Source organism: Rhamphochromis longiceps, linkage group LG5, assembly GCF_057381845.1.
Source record: "Rhamphochromis longiceps isolate RC_006_pf linkage group LG5, R_longiceps_female_GT1.1, whole genome shotgun sequence".
In the NCBI taxonomy this organism is placed as follows: Eukaryota; Metazoa; Chordata; class Actinopteri; order Cichliformes; family Cichlidae; genus Rhamphochromis; species Rhamphochromis longiceps.
Genome location: NC_140561.1, coordinates 24,979,201 through 25,003,158, shown reverse-complemented (window position 1 = coordinate 25,003,158; position 23,958 = coordinate 24,979,201). Strand labels below are relative to the sequence as shown.

General features: G+C 41.0%; 1 protein-coding gene across 1 annotated transcript in view; it reads right to left on the bottom strand.

Moving 5' to 3' along the window:
- Positions 1 to 1,199: 1,199 nt before the first annotated feature.
- trim62.1 (tripartite motif containing 62, tandem duplicate 1) overlaps positions 1,200 to 23,958 on the bottom strand; it is a 35,299-nt gene continuing 12,540 nt past the window's right edge. The window contains exons 3-6 of the mRNA XM_085406809.1: positions 14,577 to 14,672; positions 11,228 to 11,484; positions 8,462 to 8,577; positions 1,200 to 3,958 (exon numbers count right to left, since the gene is read on the bottom strand). Of these exons, the coding sequence (XP_085262935.1) occupies positions 3,408 to 3,958; positions 8,462 to 8,577; positions 11,228 to 11,484; positions 14,577 to 14,672 (1,020 nt within the window). The 3' untranslated portion in view covers positions 1,200 to 3,407. The remainder of the gene's footprint in view (positions 3,959 to 8,461; positions 8,578 to 11,227; positions 11,485 to 14,576; positions 14,673 to 23,958) is intronic.

Genomic DNA, 23,958 nt, shown 5'->3' with positions numbered 1-23,958 from the left:
TGGCGTTTTTAACACAGAACGTGACTCAGACGTTAATCGTTTTTGTCGAGATTAAAAAAAAGTTAAATAAAGGGGCTGCACGACAGTTTCTTCTTTGCCATTTCACTGAGCTTCATTCAGATGCATCACAGATGGCAGACGAACAGGATGCATTGAAAACGGTGGCTCATCCGCAGTGAGGGAACACTGAACTCCAGCAGACATCTTTTTTTATTCATCATGTCACACGCCCGAGCCTCAGTCTCAGCCAAAATAGGGAACAGTAATGAAAAAGAGTGCACAGCCTCCCACATCCCTGCTGGATACCTTAGCAGAGCTGCGAGTTTGGCACAGCCCAATAAAATGTGTGGCATGAAAACTCTCTCTGATCTGGAGCAGGTATTGACAAGCTCAGACAAAGCTTTCCTACATTTAAAGCAGGACTCATCTGCCTACCAGATGTTTCATTTTAGGGGTTTTGGTTTCAGCTGCCGCATGGTGTTCATTATGATGATGGTTTAACAAAAATGTGACAGATCGTCACAGATGGAGGAATAGATGACCGCTACCCTTCAATGTCCAAAGGAAACAGCACAAATAAAAGGTGAAGTTAAACGCCAGGTGGTGCTGCACAAAAAGAGCACTAAGGCTGGGTTTGGGTGAAGACTAAATGTTTTGATTTTACACCCTGAGATAAAGCTGTGCTCTATTTTTCTAGAAAATGTGAGAAGGGGGAACAAGGAAAGAAAAGAAGAAATAATAAAGTTAAGAAGTAGATTTAAGATTGATGACCTCTCCTCCAAAATGAAAACTAGTCATGCGTGATGACATGTTGGCACTCAAAAGATAAATAGAGTCCATTTATGTATTGCTTTTTTAGACTTACTGATCATTTAATGTGCTTTAGACTACAACATACATTCACCCACTCCTTCGCTTTCTAAGAAGTATTTACAGCAGCTTCTTAGAGCATCTTTTCCAAGGACACTATGTTTTGCGGACTGGAGGAGCCGGGGATCAATTCTCTGATCCACTGATTTCTTGAGCTGCAGTTGCTATGTAAGTTCTCTATTAAACACTCTGTTCTGTGGCACACTGAGGTGTGCAGATGAGCAGCCTTCAGTTTTCCGAATTGGTATTATGAGAAAAATGAACCGGACTGCTCTGTGGAGTTGCTGCTGATGCACCAGCAAAACAAAGTTAATGAGACAGTGGGGTTTTTCACAGTCATTTATTGTACATTAAAACATTTCCCACAAACCTCCAGTGGCAAAAGCTCACTAGAATATATTCACACAATGACGCAAGGGGGCCCCTCATCAAAAGACACAATCATCATAATTATCATTAAAAGTGTCATAGATACTATCGTCATTTTAACCATTTGCATCACTGTCACCAGTAACATCACCTCACAATAATCTCCTTCTTAATATTTAACATAAAGTCTTAATGAAGCAGACAGCACAAGGGTCTGCAACAAACTGGGGTCAAGTTTTGTTTTAACCTGGGGGGGTTACTCCAAGGAGGTTTTCCCTAATAACAGATCGAAGAGAGAAAAATAACCCACCGTGTTATCTGGGGGCATTTTTGTTGGGTATTTGAGGTGTGTCAGGTGTTACTCAGCCACATCAGATAACTGGTGAATAACTCGCAGGCCCCTGCAGATCTGTGCAAGCTAAGACAAGCGCACAGAGTCATCTGCAGAGTCACAAAATTTGACCCTAGTTTGCGTCATACTGCAATCACATCCTACAAAAACAGGGGCACTGCCCCGATTTTTCTTTTACACGGACAAAACAAGAGGACACACATACAAATGCAAATGTGTACAGAGGCAATGGAAGGTCAAACTGATCCTTTTTTTTGTTCATTTGTAGATTTCCCGCAGAAGAAAAATCTATTAAGCTCTGCTTGATAGCAGGGTATTTTGCAATAAACATTTTGGCCGCTCCGTGGGTATGCCTGGATGGCCAGATGGGTGTTTATCAACCACAACCAAAGCTGGATTTAAAATTATAGCTGCAGCAGGCTGCACAAACACACCCGTGAACATCCCCTCCGAGCGCCTCACGCGTCTCTCAGTGTGCCGGAACTGGCCGAGGGACAAGAGCCTCTTAGAGCAGATTCTGCTCGACTTGTGTTTAACTAATGATAAACAAGAGCACTTGAGGCACGTGTCAAAAACACAAGTGAGCCTCTGAGGACTTCTCAGTGATTCTAATCACAGCGACGGCGGCGGCAGCAGCTTTGGGAATGCAAGTCACAGGAAATATCGTATTACTGCTCGCGTTCATCCATCCATCACCTTTTATTTGATAATTAAAAGTTCCTAAAATGTACAGTTTACACAAATGATAGGATTTAGAATAACAAAGCGAACAACTGGTCTCAGAACTGATCTATAATGGTCAGATTTTCACATCTGAGAATTTATGCATTTGTCTCTGTTCAGTTCAGTATGATTTACAAATGTTTTTGACATCAAGACAAATGATCAAACGTCAGGCGTTGTGTAACTTAAACATGATCCAGCATGATGAGTTTTTTTAAACTACTGATACTTTATACACACACACACACACACACACACACACACACACACGTATTAATTTCCACCAATGAGCAGCATATGTCTGCACAACCTCATCACCTCAGCGGCCTATGGACTTCTATAATCATTCATTTAGGTGCTGGTGCACACAGAACTGGAGCTTTCTACACAATGATAAAACCTGTACAGACACATGGATGTAGAAGGAACTACCCATGGTCTCAGAGACAAGTCAAAAAAAAAAAAGTGCCAGCAGACTTGACGAGCAGATCGCTGTCCAATCAAAAGCCAAAATAGGCGCCAAATGCTGTCAATCACATTCCACAGACAAAGCTAAGCCAACTGTACAGCGCAGAGAAGACAAGTGACTGGTATCCACTGTCCACTTGTTTGGACAGGGAGAGGGAGGGAAAGAGAGAAGGACGTCAAGTCTGAAAAGCCTGAAGCTTGATACAGAGAGCAGAGCCCCCTGGGAGTGTGCAAGGCGGGCCTTAGACAGTTACTTTAAAACTGAGGATAACTTCTGCTGCCACAGACCTCAAAATAAGCCCAGGGGTCCCCACTATCTCCATTTAATGCCATCTTTTTCATGAAAGATGCAGAATGAGGCTCAACAGCAGGTTGTACCTGTACAGTCACTTCAAGTCAAAAAGAGAAGAAGAAGGAGAAGAAAAAAAAAAATGAAGTTTTTAGTTTTAAGAGCAACATCGAGCACAATTCCAACACCGAACTGAAGGAAATAAGTATTTCAAACACCCTATTTAACATTTTGAAAGTGACTTCTTAAACATCTTTTGAAACACATGAAACCCGTGGATTCATCAATGACAGATTCATCTGTCAGGACAACTGCGATCACAGAGGCGAGCAGCTCTTAAAGGCGTACTGTGTTGATTCGCAGTGGCTGCACATTCTTGCCATTAGCGTGACTCTGGCCAGGGCTGAAGTAGGGGAAGACCTTGGGGGGGAATTTCTCTCGGTAGGTGTAGAGCCAAGACATGTCGTCTGCGTTGTAGAAGATGAGGAGGCCTTTGGGGTAGTCCAGGAACACCCCCACCTTCTCCAGCTTGCTCTTGACATTGAGACGGGTCCAGGGCTCGGTGCAGGCGCTGTACTGGTTCCCGTCGTGCATAACGATGCAGTAGAAGCCGCGGCTCGGCTGGATCTGGATGCTGCCTTTGCGACTGACTGTCTCGCTGGCCACGCCGATCATCCACTGCGTCTTCTCCGACACCATCACCTCCCAGTAATGAACGCCAGACAAAAAGCCCTCTGCACCCAGAACGGACACCTCGACATCAAAGCGCCGAGGGGAGTCCTGCAGAGGCTGTGGATGGAGATTCCCATAGGCCACGATGGTGCAGTCGTCTGAGAGAATCAGTCTTTGGTGGGCTGTGATGGGGTCGAGGGTCAAAGCTGCTGGCACTGAAGAAAGAAATGAACAAGAGCGAACATTTAATTTAGTTTTAGATTTAACCCTGAAAAGAGACTGAACAATGACAAATAAAACAAAAAGTAAAAAAAAAAGAAAGAAAACAAACACATTAATATGTTATGACTCAGCTTAGCCAGACAGAAAAGCAAGGACAGCAGTGTTATTCTCAGCAAGTCCGTTTGCTCCATCATGCTGCCGCTGCGGGAACAGTTTTGTGCTGAGGCAGTGAGTGAAAACTCGAAGACTGCTGGTCACTTTGTAGGAGAGGTGGGGTCAGGGTGATGAAACAGAAAAGTTACCATCGATTTCATCATTTCGATCACAAACTGAAAGTTGGAACAAAAGTTTCGGCTTCATGCTCCGATTCTGATTTGCAGTACTTTGCAAACAGTTTTGAAAAAGCTTAAAACTTCAGATCCTTCTTATCCATCAGGGAGGCTTCTGATCAGTCCCAAATTTATTCTGCTGCATGACAACAAGCTCAAACCTCCAGGCAGAGTTATGAAGAACTGTCTTCAGGATTTGTGGTTGCTGCTGTTTTTTAAAGGCACAAGATGGTGACAGCAGATATTGTAATTAGGGGCATGATTTTGGAGGGTAACTGATACTGCAACAACGTGGCCATATGTTGTCCATGGTAACAATGACAACCAGCCAATCTGGGATAAATCACAATTTCTCTGTTTGCCTTTATTTGGCGAATTGAACCTCTAGTGTTTGCATTATTATCATCATCATGATCATTATTATTATCATTATTGAGTTTCTTATAAGTTAGTTTCTAAAAATGATTCGGGGGCTTAATTTTTGTGGAATCTTTCTAACATCTGAGTGAAAGCCCAGAGATACCAGTTTCATAAACTTTATCAATCCACACTCACCAAGCTGTGGAATTAAAATTTAATGAACCAGTTAGTTAGAAATGCAGCAGCTGTGAATGTGGCTGACAACCAAAATCATTTGGTTTGCTCAGATGCTAATCGCTGTTAATTCAACAAAGCTGGTCAATGCCGATGTTTGACCAATAATGTCCCACTAAAGAAAACTTTTGTGACCATGTGCAGTGACCCTGGGATCTCGCTGCCTTTGATATGAATGCTTTACAGACCACTTTCAAAGAGTTGCAATCAGTCTGCTAACAGTTTGTGACTGAATAGGGCCAAAATGTCAATTCTAAGTAATCATGTCACAGACAGGTTGCGCTGATCAGTGTGGTTTTACTCAGATTGCTAACATGTTGCCTCCAATCTATCTGGATTTGTAAATTAGACGTCAATTAATTTCAAACCTTCATCAATCTGTTTGAGACTGCAGTGAGTCCAAGTTGGGGTGTGACTGTTTGCACAGGTCACATGATGGGAAGCAACCTGTCTCCAATTGCCTTATAACTGTAAGTCTTTAATGCAGCTACATTTGATTGGCCACCAAAGGAGGGCTGAATGCAATCACCAAGTCTGAGAAACCAGATTTTTCCTAGTGCTAGAAGCCATTTTCACTAGGAGGCGCTTTAGTGTGCCTGAACCATGAAACGTAACTTTCTTGTTGTACATTTCTTTTTTGCAAAGCAGACTCTGGTCAAGGTTGGCTCTTTCAATAGCCATACAGAAGAGAAGCGAAACGGACAAATAAATCCTAAAATGTCTGCACTCCAAGCTACTACTGAGTTAAAGTAAGAGGCATTGTGTTATCTTTTGGGAAAACCAAGCACTTAACCCAAACAACATTACAGTATGTATGTATAATTGCTGCCAGAATTGGAGAAGGTGACCAGAGCCCTGGCCTGTGGTAGAGGACGAGTAATGGGTTGTCATTATATGGCACACCCCACTGCAGCTCAACTCCTATTTCAGGAACATGACCCGTGTGCATGTGAGTGTGCGTACACTGTGATGTCGTCTTCATAATGTGTTTTTACATTCTTGTATACATCATATACTTCAAAAATGAAGTGTTCTCATGAGTCTGCACAGGATGCGACCATGTAAAGAGAAGAAGCAGTAATTACAGGGATGGGAGGAGCAGCTTCAGCTCACAGCCCTGCTCGTCTGTAGGAGGCGGGTCTGCAAACGTTTAGTTATAAGGGAAGCACTTCAGGCCAAACAATAACATCTTGTTCTCTTTGCCCTCTTTTATATGAAGCAAATTCAGGAAAGAGAGGGAAGGGCAACTTTCCAGTTCTCCCGTATTTATATCAGCTGGGATAAATGGAGGTGAAATGTCTGGCAGTCTGCCAGTGGACAGCACAATAGCTTCTTCACACAATGACATCTGCAGTGTTTGTTACAATCGAGTCATTAAAATTTCATAAGCAGAGTGCCTCTGTGTGTCATATGAAGAAACATGAAGGCAGACACACACGAGGAGACTCCATTTCCCCGCTGCTGAACATGAGGAAAAAAAAAATAGGAAAAGAGAAAGGAGGGGGAAAAAAAAAAATGGCACAGGGTCTGGTAGTTATTTCTGCTAACCCATCAGTGACAACAAGGGATGATGGGAAGAATGTCTTTGTTGCATCTCTGGCAACTGCTGGTGATGGATCGTAACCAATTGTTCCATTTGGCAGGCAGTCAAGGGAGGCCAAGAAAGTGCCCGGCCTCCACTCAGCCAGCAACGGGCTGAAATGAGAGAATTGATTGAGGGAGTAAAAAAATAAAATAAAATAAATCCTCAGCACAGTTTTTTAAATAATCTCCTCTGAGTGAGTGATGACTGTAGGGCAGAGATGGTAGAGCTCCTCTCAGGACCGCAAACACAGAAGGACATTACCAACCTGCAGGTTCGATTACAGACGAGAAAGAAGCTCAAAAGCTTCCCAGAAATATTAATGCTGGATCTTCCAACACTCTATATTTGTGAAGAAAATTAGATTATCAACCTATTCTAGGCTCCATCTTCTATGGAAGATGTGGTTACTTGTTTTCTATCCAGGTTAGTTGAGATGATTAATTCCTTTCTAATATCCTTGGGTAAAATATAAACACAACAGCTAGAAACCGGGTGAAAAGAGTAAGTATGGCTGTGTCCAAACACCACCAAAGCCAGAAGCCAGCTCTTTTAATTTCTCTGATTAACATGTAAAGTCTTGTCTGTTTAATATGGACAAATAAAGTATAACCGGCAATTTGTGGTTTTAAAGTCTTAGCACAAAGTCAAACAGGCCAAAAAAGCTTTAAAACAGGAACAGACAGCCACACAGAAAACAAAGTGCTGCTTTTAAACTGATTTAACAAACATGCAATGTAAATGAGAGCTTTAGAGGGGCTGCTAGATGGATTTTTTTCAGTTATGCACAAAGCAAGACAAGCTGTTTACTTCCACTGTATCTGAGAAGCTAAGCTAGCCACTGTCTAGACTCATTTAGTGGTAGGATGTGGGAGCGGCACTAAAAGCAAGCAACATTTTTCAAAAGTGAGTATTCACTCCTTTAACACCTGTATATTTACTAACATGGCTGGGTACATCTACATATAAGCAAGGCTCATTTAAAACTTTGAGATCTTTTTACTTTACATAAAATTTAAGATCATACTTGAGTTTGAAATGCACATCAAATGTCAAAATATACAAAAAAAAAACCCCAAAATCCCACTCTTATTGTGTACAATCTCATTATAATTCTAAGCTACGTTGCATTGGCTCAGTTTTGAAACACCTTGGACACACAGCACAGTTTGCTTCAGGCTTTTAGTGCTTTTAGCGCAGGAGTAATAGTTATTCTTATGCCATTAGTTGTTCAGCTTGTATCTTCCCATGTCCAGAGACTAACGAGCAGGTTGGCTAGTAAAGCTCTTCTTCATCACCATCTGGCCTAAACTGTCCACCTCCTTTGGGTCAGTCACACTAGATTAAAAATAGGATGCCAACGTCCTTGTAACTAGGAAAATAATTTCTGGTTACCTGGTATTTGCATTCAGTGACTAACTGCAAGTACCTGCAGGGATGCAATTGCACAGATCGTCTTCACACAATGAAGACTTAAAAAGCACAGCTGAAAATCAGAGTTGTGATTTCTGTTGACAGACAATCATCATAATAATATAATATAATATAATATAATATAATAATGCCAACTTGGCCCAAATCAATAACAGACATTAAATTTTTTGCTGCCTTGATACCAAAGTTGCTTTGAAGATGCAGACCTGGTTCCCATCTTTCAAGCAACAACTTTTAAAGGCAATAGGTCAACCTTTTCCAAGTTCATTGCACACAGTTGCAATCATTTTTGTCAGGTTGCATTTCCCTGGTGTAGATATAGCATAAGGTGGGATCGACAACAGTTAAGTTATTTAAAGTACCTTCAGCCTACTTAAATCATTTCTACACATTTTTACATATATAAGCCTGAATGAGTTAGCGAAACAGTAAAATGTGTTCAAACAGTGAAAACAGCAGCATTTTGTTTTTGGAAATTCCCACATAATGACAATAAGAACAGACTCATTCAAACTGAAATTAAGACAAGACTAAGGATTTGAAGGCACCCATCGTACCTGGTGAAATGTCCTGGAAGAGTGATTTCCATATTGTATACTGTAACGGACCCATGTACTTTGATGTCGGGAAGTCCTCATACGTTAGGTTGGTCTCATGAATCTTCCCCTTGATCCTGAGTCAGAAAGAGAGATCAATAACAGTCCAAATCCAATTTGCTGCTTTCCCCCCGCCCTTAATAACACTGCCTGTGGTGTTCAGACCACAACATTGACCCCTCGAGTAATAAATCTACTTTGTGTGTTTTAAATATGCCATTAAGCAACTGACAAACTACTTCATGAATCTCAAGGCACAGGGATAAAAAATAAATAAATAAAAATAATAATCACAGTACACAGTCAATACGGACCTCTACACGAATCACTCAGAGCACTTACATGAAGTTCAGAGATCAGGCAAGCAATCGAGTGAGTTGGTTAACAGTGTGAAATCTTCATGGGACTTTCCTACGCTTTTGAGCTCTTCTATTCAAATGCTATTTTTTAAGGCAACCTATGTCAATGTGCTAATTCTTCTTCCTCCTGTGTCAAAACAAGATTTGACGTGTGTTTTCGACATCTAAGATCTTGAGTTCCTCTTTCTTTATCCCACAGAAATATTTCTGTGACTCATCTTGAAATTGAGAGCGCAAACTTTTTTCTTCTGTTATCTGATCACAAGGTGATTTGGGTCAAGTAGCTACTGTAAGCCATAAAAGAAATGACTGTAAGCTTGCAGAGAGATGGTACGGGTCACAGAAGTGCTGCTGGATCTGCATTTACAAGAACAGCATGTTTCAATTCATCTCCAGATCAATGCAGATGGGGGCTTTTTTTAAACCATGACCACATCTTATATTTTAAGAACACTTTTGCACTTTAATCTGAAGAAAATATTTCTAGCGAATGCCAAGTGATGTGTGCACAAACAAACAGCCTTTTACATACACAACTACATGTATGGACAAAGTGACAATTTCTTTACGTAGAGCCCATTGTACACCTCTGAATTTTGCACACTTCACACTTAGTCAAACCAGAGGAAAGGGTGTTTAGGGAGACTTCAAGTACCACAAAACGATACCATGATATTATTACAAAAGAGACTGAGATGGATCAGTGCAAGTATCTTAAGAAATCTCCTTTATAAATTATTTACAGGCTCAATGTTTCTGATAATGAAATTATTGTCGGTCTAACAAATATAAACTTGTTAACTCAAGTATGAACAAACTGATACAGTTTGTCTTTCTGTATTAAAATGATGATTTTCTTGTTTGGACCATTTGAGTCTATAATAAAGATGGATTGACTGACAATTTGCCCGCTTACACTGATTTAGTCTAAAGTACAGGACAAAATGTTAGGACAGAAGTATTACGTGACTCTCCTTTTAATCTTTCAGTTCAGGTGTTTTCATTCCTGTTGTTAAAGGTGTATAAACCTAACCACGTAGCACTGAAACACTGAAAGAATGGGTCGCTCTAACAAGCTCATTGAATTCCACAGTAGTACTGTAATAGAACGCCACTGTTACAACAAGTCAGTTCATGAAATTTCTAGATGTCTAGATATTTGATGATCATCTGTAAGTGGTGCTATTGTAAAGTGGAAGGTTTTAGGAAATACAGCAAAACTCAGCCACGAAAAGGCAGACCACAAAGTTACAGGGGAAAGGCGCACAGTGCAGAGCTCCAATCCTCCTCTGGCATTAACAGGAGAACAAAAACTGTGCGCTGGGAGCTTCATGACATGGCTTTCCATGGTTGAGCTTCTGCTGTTGTAATGTGTTGGTGGTCTAGTACGTTCTTTATTGAAGCCACATGTAGCTCATGTAACAAAACTACATGACAGAAAAAAACAAAGACCTTTGTAAGGTGCCAGGCCATCATGAGCCTCATGGCTATACTCCTACTGGGGAGACCAACATCATTTCTGTTCTTCGTTTCTCTTTTTGTTAGTATTTTTGTTCCTTCATCTTCTGTGTCCACATTAACAATTGACGATGTGACCTCTAAATTAAGACCAACTTGGCTTTCTTATGACTGTATACATCTCCTAATAATGTTTTTAATGTTTTTTATTTTCAAAACTGGTGCCAAAATAGCTCTTACCTCTACCTTTTTAAAAATACATCAGGATTATATAATATACTGTCATCATTTAGACTCACTACAATACCTTTTATTCCCCCACATCAAACAACATTGCTGCTCAACATTTTGACATAGCCTGTTCCAAAACGAACCCAATAAAAGGTTGAGGGAGTTGTGCCAGTCCCTTCATTCGATATGTGCCCATGTTGGATTTTCAGTGCTTCAAACGCTTCATTTCATGCCCTCTTCAGTTCCCGGGACTGTTTCCAGCTCATAAAAATCTAAACAAAACAGTATTGGCCAGCTCTCATTTGACACCACATTTGTACCAAACTCTAAATTTAAGGCATCCTTGAGTTAATTAAAGCTTTGCCAACTCTATAGTCAACCTTATCAAGACAATTTAAAGATATTAAACTGTTCAATTAAATCATACTCAAGCGCCACTCCCAGATTAAACATTACAGCTGGTTTATTGCAGCGCTAATGCTCCATCTGCTCTGGGATTAGCCACTGCTGTTACTCAAATCTGTACTTTCTCCTGAACGTCAGCACAAGCAGAACACACATTTGGCATGTTCTGAGATACTACTTCCATATACCTGAATCCTCTCTCGTATTTTCTTACTGCACTACAATACATTTTGAGTGCGAGACAGAGGGGAAAAAAAGGAAAAAAAAGAAGCACCTCTCAGATGTGACTGCTACACCCTCCAGGAAGTCGTGTCGCCCTGTCTCATTCAGGCGCTCCTGCAATATCTGGATGCCCTCCTTGACATCTCTCAGCTGTTGACTGTAGCGCTGGATCTTATGCTCAATGTCGGACAGTTTGCGGGCCGTGTCCATCTCCAGCTCCTCCAGCATGCTCTTCTGACGCTCGCGCAGGAATCGATGAAGGCGCTCAAATGCGTCACCGATAGTTGCCCGCAGACTCTTGGCCGAGGACTGAAAAGCAAAAGACGGTGGGAAAATTAAACCCCTCTTGGCTGGGCTATTTGAAAATGTCATTACAGGATTGTGAAGCAGACTTCATACTGTAGTTAGTGAGGGATTCAGTCACAACAGTCTAACTCTTAATTAGACATGGGTCAATAATTCAAGGGCTTACACAGTACTCTAAATTGTGTTAATATTGCATTAACAGCCATTCATTGATTCAGCTTGTACATGTATTGATTTTAAGTGGCTCTCTGAGAGCATGTGTACAACCTCACAGGGAGGAAACAAACAGGTCTGTTTTATATTACTGTGATGAGGAGAAACAGGAGCACACACTAATAGAAATAACCCCAACAGATGACCAGGAGGAGGTCACAAAGGACATCTTGTGGAGGAAGTCGACCGACCGCGAGATCGGTGGAGAGGCTACTGCAGACAGTCATTGAGTGAACCGAGCAGTTGACAGAGAATGGCAGATTGGAAGAACTGGAGAAAATGATTTGTAGCTTAACAGGAAGAATGAGAAGATGGACATCAAAGAGAATTAATCATCTGAGTGTTAGCAGCTGGAGTGTCAGAGAGGCAGAACAAAGGGATGTGACGTAAAACCCAGAAATTGCACTGAGACGAGGGGAGAGATTTCAGTTTGAAACTTCTGAGCATGATTTCATTAAAACTTTTATTTTTCAAATAGTCATCATTTTAATGGAAAAAAATTGAACTTGTGTTTGCACACTGACTGAAAAGAAATCCAAACATCTGCCCATCACAGAGCAATTCAGAATTAGAGAAATTTAATGACCTCAGAGCAATCCAAAAAAGAATTTCAGATGAAAGTCGTCTCTAAGAGGCTTCGATGAATATTTTGCCTGATCAGAATTTCCTCTGATCTTTACAGGACGAGCTGGGTTTTGGAACTATCATCTGGCTCTTTTTTTTTTTTGTAAATTACGCTCGCCTGAAAATTCAATCAATCCTCTTTAAACAGCAGGCATGTCTCTCTGGGGCTTTTCACAGGCGAGGGGCAGGTATTCTTAGTCTGCCTGTGAGAACCTGTTAACATGACTCTGAGTGCTGTGGCATTAAAGTGAGCTCCAACACAGCCCTCCTACCTAGTTAAGAGTTGAAAACTGATGGTGAGGAGGAGGACTGCAGCAGCCCAGGTATCAGTCACACTGACGTGTTTGCTGTTTTGGCCCAGCAGGCTGCGATGTCTGTGATGGCTGTTTTGCAGCCCTTGGAGACAGCAGGCTGGATACCTTTCCTGGGAGCAAGTGATTATCAAGAGAATCCCCGGCGGGCGTGTGAATGAGAATGTCGGTCCTTCACGTGGAGACCCTCCGCAGCAAACGTGAGCCAAGGTATCAAAATTGGAGCCACATATAGGTAAAGGCCGACCTGCTGGAGGGATTGTTCCTCTGTGTTGGTACCAAGACTAAGATGGCAGAAAGGTTTAATGTTAATGCAACTGACATGTGAAGAAATGCAGTAACACAATGAGCTTACATTAATCCATGTGTATGCAGGACTCATGCACTGGACCACACCAATCCTTAAACTTGGCCTTCATTTAGACTTAAACTGCACAACTGTTAAGTTTCATGACTTTGCTCTGCATGGATTCTCTTTGCTGCGATGGAGACTACACCCACACGAGGTGAACGCTGCCAGCTACACTACTGCGGTTGCAACCTCTCTTTCAACAAAACAAATAAGCAATGCAAGGAGACATTTCATTGTCAGCTCCCTAAATGCATCAGAGATCGATATAGTCACAGTGCAGCCCTCTTCCAGGCAGAGCACTCTGTACAAATGGATGTAAATCTAATGAAATCAGCTCACTTCCAAAGAGAAGGCGGGGCAGATAAAAGGCCTGCACGTAGCAGTTAGAGCGATGAAATAGACAGGCCAGGCTCGCTCTGGCAGGTCTCGGACACTGAGGTGAGTTGTGTGGTGGCAGACAGTGCATACAAAAACGAGAGAGAAGACAAATGTACTCCCTGAATAACAAATAATGCTGACGGCGGCAACACAGTCAGAGCTCCTTACCTGGTCAATATCAGTTATAGGAGAGAGGAGCGGTGTGTGTGAGAGGTCAAAAGACTGACATATTGAGCAGATGTTCACAGCTCCCTGATTAAAACATGGTGTCTAGATTAAACAGTCACTCAATAAACCAGTTTATGCATTGGAACTTAACTGTCAGTCGAAGCGGTAAGAAGGAAAGATGCATGATCAGTGGCTGAAAAAGTGCACATACTACCCAGAGCTTTCCCTTTCATTTCTTGTGCTGCTTGTAATGAGGAAGTTTTACTGTGTCAATTTGGATGTCTAAAATGGAAACAAGATTTCTTGCTTCTCTAAGTATCTTTGAAGTCTTTTCAAACTGACATGTTTGGGGATTTGCTTCTTCAAGCTATTATCCTAATTAGTTACTTTTTCCGGATTAATTGTTTCGTCTTTGAAAATGCCAGAAAACAATAAACAAGCCTAAAATCTCATTCTTAGCAAGCCATTTATTGACCCTAATTGAAAACTGATTTTTTTAAGCAAACATGCCAAAATGCTCCTACTTCTCAACTGTAAGTAGTTGCTCAGACATTTCCTCTGATCTAGCTGTATATGTATGATTTTAACTAAAGGGTAACTGAGTGGGGGAAAAAAAGCTAATAAAAAAGTGTGAGTTGCATTTTCACTGAACATATTTTGTTTACTATTCTGAAAGGAAAAAAGGCAGCAAAGGCACTTTGTCTTAAAAAAAAAAAAAATGATAATAATTCCAACACCTTAAAAAAAATGCAGATATTCTTATCTTCTAACAGATAAACCTACGTGCTTCAGCAGGTGGAGTGATATTTAGTGCTACAACAATTACTTTATCTTAGTAATTTCCTTTTTTTAAATCCAGAAAAACCATGATTCGTGGTTCAAGGTGCATTTCTTGTTAATATCATTGCAAACTGAATTTCTTTTTGGAATTTTTGAATGCCAAATTATCACTATTTTAAAAAGGCTTTATGAATGATATGGATCATGGAAATTACCTGTAGTTGAAACTCTTGTTTTTTTGTTTTTATAAAGGAGAACCGTCACAGTACCTTGGTCTCGGTGAGTTGTCTCTGCAAAAGCTGCAGGGCCTCAGTGTGTCCCCTCTCACTGTCCTGCAGGGTGGCCAGCTGCTCCTTCATCTCCCTCTGCAACACAGACAACAAAACACAGATCAGCGACTAGTAATTGGACTTCAATATGAAAGAACTGTTGAGCTTAACTCAATTGTGAAACGTATTTGAAAGATTTCCCTTTCCATTTAAACCAATCAGCTTCTGCTTGCTTCCGGTAAAGTCTCAAAAACACCATCAGTCACATTGAACTAATGCTAATCATGTTAGCAGACCAGTATTTTTCCAACTCTGTGATACTGTATTTAAATTGTGTTATTTGCGTAAGAAATCGCTTTTGATTGGGTATGAGGCAGCAAAGATTTAAGCTGCAGCTTAAACAAACAATCCAGACGGAGAGTGAGATATAAAAGAAATAAACTGAAATCTCTGGAGACACTGGGCTCTGTCAGACAAAAACTGGGTCTCATCTCTAGTCAGACACATGCTGGCAGAACCTGCACTGCTCAGCCACCTCCAAGTCTCCCTAAGGCAATTGGCTCTGCGGGAAATGGCTGGGATGTCCATTGTCACGAACGGTGCAGAGTTTTTAAGCAGGTTTCACTTGCCAACAACACCAGTGTTTCAGGTTTTTGGATAAAGGCATTTTAGCTGATGCAATCCCTTAAGCACAGACATCAGTAGACAAATCACCTGCATCAAAAACAATGATCTGACTGATGAACTGAGATAAAAGCCGTCCAAAAACAAGCCCAGAAATGTCTCATGCAGACACATTTCCACAAAAATTGAATAAGCAATGATCCCCATGCAAGCAGGGAAAGGACTAACCCGTGTTGCTAGTGTGAGCAACAATATCTATATACTAAAAAAACAGACATTTTTCTTTAAAAGAATTAGGGCACAATGGACCTGGAAAAATCACACATTCTTTGCAGGATGTTAAAACAGGGATAAAACAACACCAGACACTAAACAAATCCAAAATAACAAGGAGGAATTATCTTGAGACGCTTAACACCTCTTAACATGAGAAGATGAAGAAGGGTCACAGTTTTGAAAAATTAATTGAATTACGATATTGGGCAAGCTGGACATATATTGGTAATAACACTGACCTTGTTGACTGAAAGAACATATTTGGTGCCATTCTGTTGCCAAAGACAGGCTTTAAAAATGTTCAGTTATTTTTTTTTATAATATAATTGCTTTTAATTCCCTGGCAAATAAGGGTAAACAAACAACAAAAAACAACAAAAAAGAGCATGCATCTGCATTGGTTAACAGTTATTTAAGCATCAGCATTAGTATCTGCCCAGAACTGCACCATCAGTGCATCACTAGCACCAACTGCTTTGATTCAGGGGAAATTAAAACTAAACTGAATCAAAGGACACAGCCAAAAGCCTCATTTATTTCAAGGCCCCCAAGTTAAGCTTTCCCGCTGCCTGGTGTATCTGCTTGAGTAACCTGTGTGCCCCCTTCTCTGTGATCCACTAAGTGTCACTTCCTTTGAACACCAACTGCAGCAAAAATCCAGCAAATGGAACTGTCAGCTTAGAGAGGCTAATAAAACAACCGTCACTCCTCACTACCATCCAAGCCTGTCTGACAGGGAAAAAAATAAATAAAAAATTACTGATTCGAGTATTTTTTCCTACGACGGGACAGGAAAAATGAATAAGAATCCATTTAGCAGAAAATTTCTGACCTTTGTTATGAGTTGCAACTAAAAGAAGCAAATGTGGGCTGGGGAAATGAAGCATGTTTCTTACCAAGGACAGGAACAGAAAACAATGGATGGTGCAGAGGGGGAGTGTGACTCTCCATGTTAATGATCGGAGTGCGGCAGGCTCAGCAGGCTCTCTGCCTCATCGCTACGCGTTTGTCTGCAGCGGGTCAAAGGCCACTCCCACACATTGAGATAGACCGGCACTGACAGAATAAAATAAATAAATAAATAAATGCTCCACCACTTATCTGCTGCACGCTGACTGACCGGTCAGGGAAGGGCAGCTTTAACTGTTGCTGCTGTCACAGCGTTTAGATGGATGTACAAACAGGAAACTCCACATCTGTTGAATCCTTCTAAATAAATATACAAAAAAACAAAACAAAAAAACCCAAAAAAAACCAAAACCCCACAACCTTGGTGAAAACATTTTAATTCAAGGCCTTGAATCAAATGTGCAATTACTTAATCCTTTTTGATCTTCCAAAAGCAGAAACTGTCCTTCAGATGAAGATTTTATGAGATGATATCAAATGGAAACCGGAAAGAGCTTGTACACGGGTACCTACAGAAAAAGATGGCCTGTGCAGGTGTGTGTGTGAGTATTTGTGTGTTCTCTGTGGAGGCGTCTCTTTCCTGTCCATCGAATCTGGCCAACACAAGTCTGACATGACATTTTCCCCAGGACGTCGAGCTGCAGGAAATGGGGGTCACAGCTTGGGGATTATAAATCTAAAACTCATTTCATCCTGCTGTCATTCCCTTCGTCCTCTTACTTTCCTGTCATATTAGCAGCTCCTGGGCAGATACATAGAAGTAAATCAAATAATATAGAATAGTCTATACCGCACAACAGTCTAAACTATTTGCACGTTTTCCACAAAAAACAAAAAATGTAAACAAGCCTTAAAATTCCTCAAAATTTCCGTTCTGTAGCTCGGATTTACAGAGCATTATTGCTAGACTCGACAAAGAGGCGAACAAAACAACATGCAGTCGCGCAGTGTCGCAGCATGAATAATAAAAAGCTCACAGGATGAAGAACTTCCTCTCACACACAGACAAGAGGAGCTTCCAGTTATTTCATTCACACATAGTGACAAGGAAAAAAAATAAATAATGAAAACTTGGAATTCATATTCTTCCTGGAAGATTCACAGAATGCAGAGCCAATATGCTTTTTGGGCTCTAATTACACTGGGATCCTTTTCATTTGTTTATTGCAAGGCAATGGGCACACACCCCAGCGCAGGCCTCGCTAACTGAAAGTGCTGCAAAGTGACTTTCAGGAGGGCGGTTTGGCATAACCTTCATCGAGCCCAGGGTGTAATTCTGTCAGGTAGCAGACAGTGTGGGTAAATAGGACGTCAGCCAATAACAGAGCGGTGAACAAACTGCAGTCATCACAGTCTGTCCGTGAGCTTTATGGGCCTGTGGCAATTTAGCTTTTAGAACAGGACTGAAATATCTTGTTCCTATACTCAATATATTAAAAGACCCAAAAGAAACAAAAAACATACTGTGTGATCAAAACTATCAGTCTGGATATTAAAAAAAAAAAAAAAAAAGGAAGTCGTGCCTAAAATGTTTGGGCAGTAAGGTACGCTGATCAGCCATTAAAAAGCACAAACAGGGTCCCTTGCTGGGGAACCTTGGGGTCCTGATACTTACTGCAGATGTAAATCTGAAACTAAACACAGCAGCACACCAGCACATGGGGGTAACAGCCTCCCCGAGCAGGAAGCACCACACCACCTGGGTTACTTAATCGTGGTCACTGTTAGGAAGCTGGTGTTAATGTTGTGGCTCATTGATATATGTGTGTCATCTAGAATATACAAGTCATTAAGGAATTTCAACTGGTAATGACCCATCTTTGAGACTCAAGAAGATGATTAACTAAATATATAAAAGTTTAGTATATTACTATATGACTTGTGTCTGTATGGTACTGGTGATGTAGGGTGACAAGACCAAAGCTGTCCAGCCACCTTTTTATTCTGTATAGATCTTGGTTTGATGGGAAAAAGCTACGTGGAACTGATCTGCAAGTTGTTCTGACGCTGACTCGCCCGTGCGCGGTCCTGGCTGTGCAATGTGAGGGCCCTTTACAGCGCTTGATGCCAAACTGAGGGCAGTCTGAAGACACTGACACAGGCTGCAGTGAAGGAGCTAACAGCAGAGATCCACAAGCAAACTGCAACGGCTGATGTCACCGCTGCAGAAATACCTGCTATGATATGTACTGTGTGTTCTGGGGTGGAAAACTTTAAAAATATATATTTTGACATCTCTGATGCAGTTTTCTTCTCTAAAAGTGCCAGCCTGTGCAATTTAAAAATGCAAACCCATGACCTCTGGGAATGCGACACATTGTGTATGCTTAAATGTTTCCTTCTCCATTATGCAGGTCATCATTTCCTTGGATAAAAACTATAATGGTGCATTTACTGGAACTGTGTTCAAAGTCATGCTGAAACTGTTTGCCAAGGGATCTCAAATGTTTCACCTGCCCAGTGTGACAGCAGTCTGCAGCCTCCTCTGGCACAGATAGTAACCAAAAACAAAAACTTGTAAACTGATACAGAGAGCAGGACAACTAAAACGCTGTCTCAGGCTGCAAACTCTGACGTACTTCTTCCAAGACATCAAACTGAGCTCAAGCTGTGCCTTACATTCCAGTGCCTTGTTTCCTCTAGCATCAGCAGCGCCTACAGCCTCTCTGGGGGGGACGAGTACGTCCCTGCAGCCTGAGATCAGCCAGCAGAGCAGGCCGAGGCCAGCTGAGCTGACTGAACAAGCCTGGCTCTGGAGGACAGACACACTATTCACTTGCAGCATCTGCTCTAGTGAGACAGAGGTGCCCTGAGATGAGAACGGCCTGCACAGTACATGTGCAACTCTCTCATAGGACTAAACATAAACATGTTTACAGCAAGTAAATTCATTGCCTTAATTAGATAAATATAGCATTACAATTTTAGAAGTTAACTATAGAAACATCCGCATGATGGGAGCTGTTCTCGTCTGCGGTGACCCTGGGTTTGTCAAGAATGACCCCACCACCACCATTTTTTTTCCTACCGGCAACATATAGTAAAAGCAATGAACTCTGGGAAAGCACTGATGCTGGCGGCTTCCGCCAGTCCTCTGAATATAGGGCACGTCATGTAAATGATGAATGCTCAGAGGCTGCTGTTCCACTTCCTCGAGCGAGGAAGGGCACAGAGCATGCAAATGTATTAGTCTAAACACGAAATGCTAAGAAAGAAAGAAAAAAAAAAAAACTATTCTGCCAGTCAGTTCTAACAGATTAATCCTTCAAATGAAAAAGATTAATGACGTCTGAAGTGTTGACAAAGGTCTACAAAGGAGGTGCATGGCTTTATCGGGGCTGTAAAGTAGGTCGATGTCTCAGGGTTTTAAGAGAGGCAAACAGATCTCAGAGTCATCAGTGTTATGCCTGATAATGTACACATTGCAGGACAAGCCATTAAAGAGGAACAGGGGGATTCTCTTGGCCTTAAAGTGGAAATCGGAGAGGTGTTGACCGATAAGAGAGAGCCTGCTGCTTGTATAAAGTCACTCAGCAGCTCAGAGCTCCTCGCTGCTTCACCTTCAGCCCTGAGGCTTTTAAAGCGTGTCCTCTCCTGAGTGCCAAACAGGAGTTCAAGACATACACCTTTTTTTTTCTTCTTTTTCTTTTTTAATACAACTGGAGTTGGAAATGTATTTGACAGACAGCCAAGTTTAAAGACTTATAAGCCTAATGTGAGACTTCAGAATAATTTCCAGTGCAGCAACCAGTTAGTCTCTCTCTGAAGCACTATCAATCAATGCTGTCAAGAGCAAGATGCTAATCTTTGAGAGAGCTATACATCATCTCCGCAGGCAGCGGATAAAAAAACAACAACAAAAAAAACAACAACAAAAAAACATAAAATGGCGCTTCTTTTATGCATGTGAAATGAAATAAAGTCCAAAACAAACTCCTAGCTTCTCACATGAGCCTTCTAAAATTATTTCCAAAGAAGGGGATCATTTTTAATGCCGATTTATTTTGCAGTGTTGTTTGGAAGCTGGATCTAGTAGTGAAGAGATCTTTACACTTTTGAAAGTACAAGCTGCTACAACAGCTGACTAGCATTTGTGCTAATGTAAATAACGTTTTACAACTAACTTCTCCAATTATCTTGTTTATTTTTAAGTAACAGGATTTTCATTTACTGCCACCTTTTTTTTTTCTTCTTCTTTTTTTTTTAAACCACACATCATAAAACCACTGATTGGAGTGCCAAGGCCATACTGCACTGGACCCCTAGAGCTCTTCCCTGACAACATAGCTTCAAGGACTACGCCACATAAATTGCTATATGATGAAAAAGTGGTGATTTGAAACAAGCTAGCTGAAGTGATTACAACATCTCACTAGGATGTCTCCCACGTGTGACCTAAGCGGGGTGTTCTGGATGCCCTGGGGCAGACCCAGGACATGTTGAAAATAGATCCCTTGATTGGCTTGGGAATGCCTTGGTGTCTGCCTGGAAGAGCTGGAGGAGGTGGCCGGGGAGAGGGAGGTCTGGTCAATTTAGACCACAAAATTATTAGCAATGTTTTCACTGAGCTTAGATCAAAGGATCAATAAGGTTGAATATGTGTTGATCTACAACCATGACACAATCACGTCTACGACAAGCTAACCAGTAACCCTTATGACTTACTGGTTAACCCGTCTAGGATGCAGCCCAATTTTTGCTGCCCACACATCAAGTGGGCCTGTCATGACCTACTCTAAATACAGCTAAAAGACGCATGTCATTACAATTGTACAGCAGTTTTGTTTTTTTCTTTTTCTTAAATACAATCTACTCAGGGAGTGATTCTTGATAAACCTACTCATCTCATATTTTGACTTGAACTACAACTTGTGCAGGTTTATCAACACTGCACTGACTTTCTGCATTCCCTTCTAACACCATCATCTCTCTTCTGCCGCAGAACGACTTCACCCTTTGGTTACACTTCGTAAACAAACCCTGAAAATAACCCTTGGATCTGCACGACTGCCAGCAGATTTCCACCACAACCGCATACAGGCTTGTGTCATCTTTTAGAAAAAGCTTCTTAGGATTAGTCAGACCTCTAACAGTCCGCATGTTGTTAATATAAAACCCATGTAGTATGTGTCAGTCGCACAAATCACCTTGTGAAAAAACATGATGTGGTTATATGCCAGCCAGTGCCACACGGCAGGGATAACAAACAGATTTGTTTGCCTCTAGTTCATCTTTACGGCATGACTGCAGCTGGAAGCTATTCTGCTGTAGCTGGTGCATATGCACTACGCAGGCTACAGCTCATAAACAGCTCTATCTGACCAAATAAAGTATGCGCCTGCTTCTCTTTCAGTCAGTTCCTTGACATCAAATAAATATTTGGGATACACACCTCTTTTGTCAAGTCACACAGTAAAGCAACACACTGGTTTTGGGTTAGAGAGGCAGTACTGTTGTTTAAATTATAAGTATAGCCTCAAGTGGGTTTTGTATGGTTTTAAATCTCCTGATAACATATGCCTGAATCATCATTTTAAAAAACTAATTTCAGGAGACTGCTCATGCACAGAGTGGGATTAAAAAAAAAAAAAAAAAAAAAAAAGCTGTTTACAGTTAATGCATGCCACGTTGGGCAGTAATGACCAGTTTCAACCCACACAGGTCTTCAGACAAAACGCTATCAGCAGGAATATAAACAGGATGAGAAAGAACACGCTTACCTCTGGAAAGAAATGGAGGCCACACAAAGTATGCTGTTCAAACTGTTAACAAGAAAGACTAACAACAACATTTAAAAATCAGTACACTTATGGCTCAGTCAGGTGGTTGCCTGGCGAACACATTTAATTTCTTCGCATTCTGCAACTGTTGCAAGTAGTTGTAGCAACCAAATAGTTGCACAGAGGTTGAGAATACGACACCCTCAACTTCTGAGCGACTACTTTTGAAATGATTGCACATGTAGTCTATATGAATTTATGCTTATGTAGACAGCAACTGATTTGCGATTGTTGCTCATTTGTCACTGATAATTGGAACATTATTGCAAAGAGATTGTGTGTAATTTCCAACAAAGCCTGTTCAACTGCAAAGCAAAAGCTGACAGTTGCAGACTTGGTCCCCATCTTTGAAGCAAGCATTTAAAATGCTATAAGATTAGAATAATTAGAACAGAATAATACTGAGAGCTCGGGTGCTTCTACAAAAAAATGCACCCTTCCAGAGGTTCAAACTGCCGTGTTTTAGCGTCTAAAGTTTTACTGAAGTGTTACTGTAAATAAGCCAAAAGAAAAAAAAAAAAGAAAAAAAAAAGAAAAGGATACTTCTCCACTTAGTTTACTGTGGGCACACACTAAGATTACAATGAATTAAGCAATATTTCCAAACACTACTACCTCTAATGCTTTTTTGGATGAGCTTTTGATTGTAAAAATTGTGGATTTCAAAGGGGAACTTTTGTAATAGATGATACTGCAGATTAGAAGTATGTTCTTCTTTGATTTTTTTCTGATTAAATTTGTAACACTTTTCACACTTTTAAACTGTCTCACAGCATGTGCCTTTATGAAGACTGCTCACTTGTGTTTACAGCTGGCATTATTATAAGACACTATGGATAAAAGCGTGGGCTAAATGGTTAAATTGTAAACAGCTGCTACGGGAGGAAGTGCCTGCTAACGGTGCAGACTAAGAGCGAGTACAGGGAATAGGGTGAGTGGGTACAATAGAACTGGCTTCTCCCCACTAATTAGCTTGAACCTTGTAATGCATTATAATAAATGAACAAAGTCTAAGAATTCGTGGCCACAGAAACCTGAACTGGCCATGTATCACTTTAGCAATGAGGGTGTTTAAGTTTCTAATTGAGGTATCAATTATTAAAGAGGCCAATTTCCGTTTCAATTGTGAGGTGAAGTTGCACATTAATTCTTTGTGCTATTGCTGGCCGTTGGCCGAACTGTCCAGCCAACACCATTTTGTGAACGGTTCCTACACCTACACCAAACTTTTGAAGACACCTGGAGTGTTAATTAAGACATTCTGAGTTGACTTACCTAGATAGAGTGCAATCTTTCCAAATCTGTAGACTGACTGATTCACACAACTACACAACAACATGACAGTAATTTGTCGCTTATGACTTTTACTTTACTATTCAGGTAAATTTGTTATCGTTATCTACTTGTAAAAAGTAGAAAAATCATAAAGTTGAGCCCTCTGATTGATCCAGTGTTAACCGATTGATATACAGGGTGGGCCATTTATATGGATACACCGTAATAAAAATGGGAATGGTTGGTGATATTAAAGTCCTGTTTGTGGCACATTAGTATATGTGAGGGGGCAAACTTCTCAAGATGGGTGGTGACCATGGTGGCCATTTAGAAGTCGGCCATCTTGGATACAACTTTTGTTTTTTTCAATAGGAAGAGGGCCATGTGACACATCAAACTTATTGGTAATGTCACAATAAAAACAATGGTGTGCTTGGTTTCAACGTAACTTTATTCTTTCATGAGTTCTTTACAAGTTTCTCTTTTTTTTCACAGCCATTGACATGTTGAAGAGGTTA